Below are 9872 nucleotides of genomic sequence, written 5' to 3' on the forward strand. Positions count from 1 at the left end.
GAAATATCACTCCATACTTACCAGTATGCTAAAATCAAAAATTCAGATAACAAAAAGTATTGACAAGCATACGGAGAAGCTGAAATTCTTATATACCGTTACTGAGAACATAAATTATTGCAGCTCCATCTGAAACCAGGATCCTATTCCTCAGAAGGTTAAACATACCATTATCATTAATCCAGAGTGCTACTCTTAGGTAGATACCCAAAAGAAATAAAAACACATGACTGCACAAAAATTGGACACAAATAGTCATAGTAGCATTACTTGAAATAACGCAGTGGCAAAACAACCCAAATTTATGTTTTACTGAATGGGTATGTAAAACGTGACAAATTCAAGTAATGTTACTTAGCCACAGAAATGAATGAAGTTCTGACATATACTACAATATACATGAATCTCACAAGCATTTGCTAAGTGAAAGAAATAAGTTTGAAAACTATCTATGGTTTCATTTTTATGAAATGTCAAAACAATGTAATTCTATAGAGAAGGAAAGTAGATTAGCAATACTCTAGAGCTGAGTGGAATGGCGGAGGGGGAAATTAAGCACTGATAGTTAAAAGGGGGAAATGAGCTTTGATTTGAGGGCAGTGACAGCATATTTAAATGGATTGTGTTGATTTTATCTCAATTCCATGAGTGTATCAAAAATCATTGACTTATTAAACAGAGCATGCGCATGTGATTGAGACAGAACTATTGCCATAATCCTTCCAGAGCTGATGACTTCAGGAAGACGGTATAGATCTGATTGCTATTCACGCATTAGAACATTTAAAACTTGCTGGTTGACTAGGTGTGGGTCATTTTATTTTGTCATTTACCAAAATAGTAAGCTGAAGAAGTGAGGCCAAATTAGGGGAATAAAGAGAAGTTTCATGTTGTACATAAAGAGTTTGACATCCTATTGAGACCCAAGATGCAGATGTTCAGAAGAAAGTTGATCTTCAGGTCTTGAGTAAAAGAATCTCAAGACTAGAGAGATAATTTGGGATTGCTCATACATTCAGGTGGTAACTGCAGGCAAATGAAGATGGGAGATTATTCCAGCAGGGAGGAGTTAAGGACAGCAAATAGAAATAGGAAAGAAATCTCTTCAGTCACCAGCAATTGCAACATCTTTTAATAGTTTCATAACAGTTTTCTCTCTCTCTCTCTCTCTCTCTCTCTCTCTCTCTCTCTGTTGGGAAGTTGTTCCATTTTAAAATAGTTAAAGGTACATCCTGAAACTTTTCTACTTCGTGGTACACCATAAATAGTTTTCCATGCTGCTGCGGTTTTCTCATGCAATCTGTTTCCTGACTCTCCTCTGGAATGGCACGTGGCAGCTTCTTGCTCCTCTTGGGATTGCTGATCACTCTTCTCCAGTGTAAAACAAACTCCTTCCCTCCCAAAAGCTGTGTGGTTCCTGGTTATAAGCTCTTAACATCAAAGGAATTCCAGTTCCTGAAAGTTCAGCTTCAAGAAGTATTTCATCAATAAGTTCCCCTCTTGCCACATTCCCTAACTTCCCTTGAAGCATCCTTTCGCAGACTCACCTCCCCACTAAGTCCTTCAAAGGAGATAGAGTGGTGTCAGTTATGCCGTCGATATCTAATAGAAATCATCCCGAACAAAATACCAAAAATGCCTGGAAAATCTAAGCTCCTAGCATACATGTCTCAGTCTCTGTGTCTTTAGACAACAAATGTAATGAATAAGGTAGAACTGAAGAACCGTGTCAGATATCTAGGCTGACATGTTATCACAAATAAACTGTAATTATCAGCAATAATTTAGGTCTGTAGTTGAAGATCTTCATTTTTCATTCAACTGAGATTTCACAAATAAAACCTCATTGATGAGAAAACACTGGTGATGATTTGAGCAATTACCTATTTCTTAATAGACTCTGAATAAAATTTCCTTCTTTAATATTCAAATGATGCTAATACTTTTGTTAGCTTACTGTGTGCCAGGAATCATGATGGGTATTTTCTCATTACTCTCAGTCTCCTGTGTGCCAGCTCTACAGTCTCAAGAAGCAGGTACTTCTAATCTCCATTAGATAGTTAAAAAACAGCATCAGAGAGGCTACAGCAGTAACTTACTTCTTCTGATTCCAAATCCAAAGGCCCTCCTACCCACCACATATATTCACCTCTCGAATGCCTTTGCCAAAAGTTTATTGTCAATTGAGATGTCCATGGTTCTCATCCTATTATATCACTTCCTTTAATTTTATCCTCTTTGCAAAATCATCAACAAACCAGTAGACCATTTTTCACGGACTCCAACATTCTCCAGTCCTCCTTTTCCCGCTACTTCTCAGCCATGCTTGTTCCACAAAAAAAAATGTTATCCCTTGAAAGTTTAAACTTCTTGTTAGCTTTGGGATCCCTGATCAAACCACACTCCCTGTCATGTTGAATCAGAGCTAATCTTCCTAGAGAAGAAAAGGAACACAAAAACTTGCAGCTTGGGCCTGCCTTGAGTACAACATATGCCAGATTTCTATCCATCCACTTATCTCTCTCTCTCTCTCTCTCTCTGTGTGTGTGTGTGTGTGTGTTTAAATTGTCCAGTATCTTCATTGCCACTATTTCCAGACCAGAGAATCAGGGTACAGAACTCAGGCCACAGTCTCCTGATCACAGAGACAGCAGATAGCAGAGTCAAAAATGTAAAGTTAAAGCCATCTGATAGTGTATATTGTGCCCTTTGCTTTATAACAGATATCTCCCAGTACAGATCCACAGAGAGCTAGGCCATCACATTGTTGCCAATGCGTAGCAAAATAATAACAGCAATACAATATTATCAATGCTGGACATGCGATTCGTGTCCACATAAAACAATTATTCATGAGAACTGCCTTCTATTCTTTGTTAATGTCCTGCCTGCCTTGTTTATGTAAACTTTTCTTTGTGAAATAATAATTAATATCTTAAAATGATTTTTGATGATTTGATAGCAATTCTCTTTCTTGCTAAAATGAAGTGAAAGGGGCACCTATCTACATAATATCCATTTAAGAGGTCTACATGAGATAATATTCTGGCATGGTTTGTATGTTAATATGTTAGGAAAACCAGCTGCTGTCCCTACTCCCAACACTCCACAAAGTAGCTCAACCATCCCATCAGTTCCTGCCTGAACACTGTTTCTCAATGTTTGGCTCCTGCTCAATTTCATGTTCCCTGGCCTGTTTAGCCAGAGCCACATAAGACGCACATCTCAAGCAATGGTAGGTGTAGTCTGCTGCCACAGACGATATATGCTGTAGCCCAGGCACCATACTTTGGTGGGAAAGGAATACAGTGTCCGCTCGATAATCCCTCATCCAGAGTTCTGTGCCAATAAGTAAGGGACTTTCTTAGACTTTAAATGAAGTCCTGCTGAAGAGGTGGGAGGTATGACTGCCTACTGCTGAACTCACAGAAATCATGCTGGCTCAGACAAGTCACAGTCTTCTACACCAGGAGAATTTAGACCACAAAGAGAGATGTTAGCCAATCTCAAGATTACCACTGAAGGGTTGCTGGTCCAGAAAAAGAAACCAAATAAACTATTCGGTTAGTAGTATAATCTTTCTAGAAACCAAAATAAATAAAATGCAACTAAATTGATTTAAATCCTGGTATTCAGTTATTAAAGATTTTCTTGGTTTTCATTTGCTGATTATTCATGCATTCATTTATTAATTCAGTATATAATATCTGCTCAGCCCTTTCTCCATGGAAATATAGCACTACACCCTTGGGTAAAAGCCACTATGAAAGACTTCCAATGCTTTGGTTAGCCAAGAAATTCAGAGAGAATGAATATATCATAAGTCATCTCTGACTAAATATATCTACATAATCTATAGCCAGTAAGAACCACTTACTAGTATTCTTTATGAAATAATAATTCTTCCAGCTTTGATGAACGAAAAAGGAAAATGGAAAAAGACTATCCAAAGAGTATTGAAGAAGAATTTTCAGGAGTAAATGGCCAAATCGATGCTGCTGTGGAATTAAATGGTGAGTGTTTCCACAAATAAATAAATAAGTAAATAAATCCCTTCCTTTGTGGACATTATAGCAAAAACTCTGGACTCTGGTTTTATGCAACAAGAAGTAGGTTTCCAAATGATTGTCATTAGTTTTTATTTTTGGTCCTGGGTCCTTTTTAAGTTTAGCTAACAAAATTATCCACCAGAAAGAAAAAGTGTAAAAGATCTGCCATTGTAGTTCTTAATTAATAGAAATCTTTATACGTATATCTCAGTCCATTTATCACCCAGATCATAAAACTCACTCAGGTCTTTTTTTTTTTTGTCTTCAAAATATTAATGATTTTAGCCTTTTACTCCATCACCCAATTCCTGAAATTTAGCATATCCAGGAGTGCTTAACTGAAACTCTCTGGCTATATTTAAATATTTTGAATCAGTGGGCCAACACATTTCTCTTGAATATTGAGCACAGAACTGGACACTGTTCAGAAATGTAAAGACAGTTCTAGACATGAATTCTGCTTCAGTAGAATGATTGGCACCTTTGAAGATGTGTCCATCCATCCAACACTGCAAAGGTTATGGGACAACAAGACAGTTTATTTATTATTGAATCACATGTTTGCAATAATTGCAAGAGATGATTTTGGAAAGAAAAGATTTGGAAGAAAATTTGGAATCAGTAGTTGGAAATTTCATGGTGGAATATTAACTGGATTTTGAAGTCTGCTTAGAGATTGGACCAGAGAAAGAAAAGTGGAGGAGTTCTCTGCGGGAGAAAAGCTCAGTAGAACTGCTGACTGAGTACAACTGAGAATGGCATGCTGAATGAACCCCAATGGAAGATGCTACCCTGGCTGGAACAAAGAAAGATGAGAAATACCTGAAAGATTGGAGGGGTTGGGGTCCAGGACATGGTGGAGAAATACAGAAGACAAGTAAAATGTCCCCTGACTTTTCTCCAATTTCCCTTTGTTGCCACCTCAGGAAAGTTGCAATTACAAGTCCTCACATTTTATATTTGCAAGTCATTTTCAGTAACCATGATTTCAACTTTATTTCTTTTAGGCTACATTTACTTCTTCTCAGGACCAAAAACATACAAATATGACACAGAAAAGGAAGATGTAGTTAGCGTGATGAAATCTAATTCCTGGATTGGCTGCTAAATATAAAGCTCTCGTCTATCCCAAGGAATGAAGACAGCTACAAGCAGCTGGTAACTGGATCCTAAGGACCAAAGCATAATTTAGAAGAGGAATTCTTTCCAAAACTTTCCATTCCAAGGGAGCTTTGAAGTTCACTCACACCAAAAAAAATGCTTTAAATGTTTTAACAGTTGTGTATTCAGAATTTTTAATTCAAATGAGAAATTTCCTATTCAACAATTTGTATGCAATTAGAACTAACACAGCACTCTGTTCAATTAGATATACATTGATTTTTTTTTCTTATGCAGCACACTAGAGCAAATTCATCAATTTGGTTTTTATTTCCAGAAAGAAACCTAGTTTTGCATTCCCTAAAACATATTATAATTCTCATAGGAAATGTCATTGCCATACAATTATAATTTTTTATAAATGATGACTTGTGGCCTTCATTTGGCCATCATTTATTATGGTGAATATAGCTATACCCAGATTTACTTTAAACATACCATGAAATATTATTTAAGTTTTGTTTCTTATTTGACTCTAAGTTTACTTACTTTTCTCTAAAGTGGTATATGGTAGAAAAACATATTCAAATGTATTTTCATACTATGCAACAGGCATGTTGTAACAGGAAAGCTTTGAACAAATGCCAGTTAAACATTATATTAGAAGAGTTCCTCATTCTGTTTACAGAAAACGTTCAACATCAGCTAGCATTGTGAATACACAGACCCAGAAGAATGACGGTGATACCCCACTCCAGTTCTGGCTTCCTGCTAGTACCTCTCTTTGCACCACTGAGGGAGTCTCTGCATAGTTTCCATTTAGGGGATTCCACCTTTTTGTTTCAATTTTTCTTCAAGCTAAATCATTTTTCCTTCCTAGTCATCAGTATATACAGAATAATAACTATTCAACATTATTTTTATTTATTTTTTTTTTAGTCTTAACCTCTAGAGTGTAAGGATTCTAAAATAGTTCAATGGGTCTAAAATTGATGACAATCATGTAATGTACTTTGTAGACTGCCTGGACCATCCACAGTGTTTAACAGATGTTAGCTATATTTGTTGCCCACATTTATTAAATTTGTCATATATGCTTGCTACAGAGGACTTAAGCATCAAAAGGAATAGGCAGTTGCTCGAGATTACTCTAAGTTTCCTACCTGGTTTCTATTACTGTAAGTGGCTATTTACACTCTACAAGAAGTCACATACTGATTGAAGACATTGCCTGGTATCCTTGCTTTCCAATTTGAAGATGCTTCTATAGAGAAGAAAAGCTGCTTTTAGAAAAGTACTCAGCTAAGGAAAACTCCTTACTATCAGCAAGAAAGGAAGAAAATAGGCATTTCATTAAAAAAAAAGATTAAGCATGGACTTATCACATGACAGCAGCTTCATTCCTAAGTATGTAGGTACTTCAAAAAGTCCTTGGAAAATAGAATTAAAAGATTAGTATATTGGGTAGGCATTTGGAGCAACAGTCAAGCCCCTCACTGGGACACCACATCCTTTACCCTGATACCTGTCTTCAAGGCTCAGCTCCACTTCTGACTGTAGTTTCCTGTAAATGCACATCCCCAGAGGCAATACAATAGAATCTTATTGGATGATAAGAGGAATGAAGTATTAACACATGCTATGACATGGATGAAGCTTGAAAATATCACACTAAATGAAAGAAGCCAGATACAAAAGGTCACATAGTGTATGATCCTATTTATATACAATGTTTATAATTGAGCACTCCATAGAGACAGAAAGCAAATGTGAGTTTTTCAGGAGTCCCTTGGAAAGAATAAAGGAAGCAGTCTGCTACTGGGTATGGGATTTCTTTGGGGCATAATGAAATTGTGCTAAAATTAATGATGTTGATGGTTATACAATTCTGTGAATATATTAAAAGCCATTAAATTGCACACTTCTAATGAATAAATTAAACGTTATGTGAATTATATCAATAAAACTAATGCATCTAAAATAGTAAGCAAGGAGATCAAAGTCATGTGATCCATGAAGGCTATGTACCCCTGTAGCTGCAGCAAGGATCACAAGGCAATGATGCATCAGCCTTAGCCTCTGGTGCTGAGCCCAATCAACCAAGGGTCCTCCTTGTGTCTAGCACTATCCCCACAGTATGCATGGGGAAGACTCTTCACTGTGTAAATGGGCGTTACTAAACGGAATGGAAACGGTGTTCTGGGACCTGACTTACTGGATTTCAAGCCCAGATCTTCTGTGTTTAGCTGTATGATATCGGTCAAATTCCCTAATCTATCTGTCTCCGTTTTCTCCTTTGTAAAACTGAAGTAAGTTCAATAGAGGTAAGTAGTTATTACCTCCTCAGTTTGAATATATTTATGAATCAAAATATGTGACACTCTTAGAATAGTCCTTTTGCACTCTAGTGGGATTCTATAATTTTTGACCTTGAAGCAATTAAAGTTGCTTTTGGTTTGAGATATTTTGGAAAATTTGTATATATTCTTTGAGAAACCTAAGGACTGATCAACTGTAACACTGTAAGAATTGATGAACAATGACCTAAGCTTTTCTTCTGCAAATTCCAAATTATATCACTAATCAAAATACATATATTAGAAGTAGTCACTTGGCACAATGGTAGTAAGCCCACAATCCATATCAGAGGGCCGGGTTCAGGCTCAGCTCTGCTTCTGGCCTTCGTTCCTGCCAATGCACATCCTGGGCAGCAAAAGGCTCAGGTAGTGGGGATCCTGACACCCACATGGGAGACCCACATGGAGGCCCTGTCTGCTGACGTCAGCCTGGACCAACCCTGGCTTTTGTGGGCATGTGGGGAGTAAACCAGCACATGGGAGATCTCTGACTCTCTCCACTTTTCAACAATAAATAAATAAATATAAATAAAACGTGGCAGGATTTTATACATTGTATGTAATATATAGCACCATTTTATATACAGGACTACAGTACAAATTTGGGTAAACATGGAGAGCCCTGTAATCAATCCCCCAAGTCTGCCTAGGATAACTGCACTCTTCATTTCACTTCATATTGAGCACAAAAACGTTTTTTTAAACAATGTTTTTTAACAAAGTGGACCAAGTACTACTTTGGCAATGAAGAGAACACAGAGATCACTTTCTGATGAGTTCTGTGTGTTGTCCTGTTGACCTCCAAGATGACAGTGAGAGCACCAGAAGTGCTACTAGCAGATGAAAGAATCTGAGTTGGTAGAGAGCCTGTCTCAGAATTGCACACCAAATGGTCTGCGGCTGGAACTCAGGGCTCTTGCATTTAGCCTGGTCTGAAATAGCAGACCTGGCTTTGTTGCTTTTCCATTTCTTTTTCAAGTGTTTGTTTGGAAATACCTTAGACTTTCATTTCACAAATTAAAATGTCAAACTATGCAGTTTGGTCTTCAGAATTCTGTGTGTAATATTTGCAGGTGATCAGAAGCTATTCAGAAGTTTTCATTGATAAATTGTCTCTTTATTCTTGTTTTCAGCCTCGCTTCCTTTCAGACAATGATATCTTTGTGTTCTTTGTGAATGTTCTTTGTGAATATTCCTAATTAAAATTAGCCATGGACGTACCATTTGAGAGGCAATATACAATGATCATCAGCAGGTTAGAATTCCAGTCTCCATAATGGAGCATAAAAAAGTCCAGGCAAACAGAAGTTTTTCCAGTCAACCTGGATTTAAAAAAAAAGAAACAGAATTCTCTGATTATTTTCCATGTTTGGTCTCATTTCTACCTCCAAGAGGTATGTCAATCTGAGCAGACATAGAACCATGATGTGATACTCAAAGACTCTCAGTACCTAAACTCAGAATGTAAACAGAACAGAATTGGAAAGCTTGATGATAAACAAATTACAATGGGAAACTAGTGAATGACTACAAGTCCAAAGGGATATTTTCGCATGTTCACATTCTCATTTTCATCTCTTCTCTATTAATCTTAATCCAACATGCTTTCTTTTAATTCAATATATATCATTAAACCTTTGTTGTGCAATGCAACACATTATTCCCACAAGACTTGGAGGACAGAAGAGTAAAGGATAGCAGGGAGTCCATGAGAAAACAATTGCAAAAGATCAATTAAGTATAACATTCAAATCCTTCTCAGACCTTTGCAGTTGGAAAACTGCAAAAATAGCAGTTTGTTTATTCTAGGAAAATCCCAAATCTATAATGTAATGATGAATGATGTGAGCTTTATGATTGGGTAGTAACCATTTATAGCTACCTCTAGAGAGAATGGGATGTCACAGTTTTGTTAGGACATATTCCACTTGAATCACAGACTAACCAACGATTCAAATGACACTTAACTACATATTAAACTTAGTTCCATGTATGGGACAGCAATCTCTGGAACTCAGTGCATTTTGTTTGCTTACTTGACGCAAAGAGACAGAATCAGAAATGTCCCCCATTCACAGGTTCAATCCCCAAATGCCTGCTACAGCTGAGGCTGGGCCAAGGCAAAGCTGGGTGCCAGGAATTCACGCGGGGGCAAGGACCCAGCTGACTGAACCACTGCCTGCTGCCTCCTGGAGTATGCATGACGGGAAGCTGAAATCAGAAGTACACTCAGCACATGAAGTCAGGCTCCCTGCCATCATCTTAACTGCAGAATCAGAATCCAGAGTGCTAACCATTACACTATGGAACCTTAACTCCAGAATCAATCACCCCCAGCCCCAAGAAAATTAGTTATCTTTTCTGC

At 37.3% G+C, this 9872-nt stretch overlaps 1 protein-coding gene across 1 annotated transcript in view; it reads left to right on the forward strand.

The window, feature by feature from the left end:
• Positions 1–5361, forward strand: part of MMP20 (matrix metallopeptidase 20) — a 34406-nt gene extending 29045 nt beyond the window's left edge. Inside the window, exons 9-10 of the mRNA XM_058662532.1 lie at positions 3910–4013; positions 5057–5361. Of these exons, the coding sequence (XP_058518515.1) occupies positions 3910–4013; positions 5057–5157 (205 nt within the window). The 3' untranslated portion in view covers positions 5158–5361. The remainder of the gene's footprint in view (positions 1–3909; positions 4014–5056) is intronic.
• Positions 5362–9872: the final 4511 nt, after the last annotated feature.

This window comes from Ochotona princeps, chromosome 4, assembly GCF_030435755.1.
Source record: "Ochotona princeps isolate mOchPri1 chromosome 4, mOchPri1.hap1, whole genome shotgun sequence".
NCBI classification, from domain to species: domain Eukaryota; kingdom Metazoa; phylum Chordata; class Mammalia; order Lagomorpha; family Ochotonidae; genus Ochotona; species Ochotona princeps.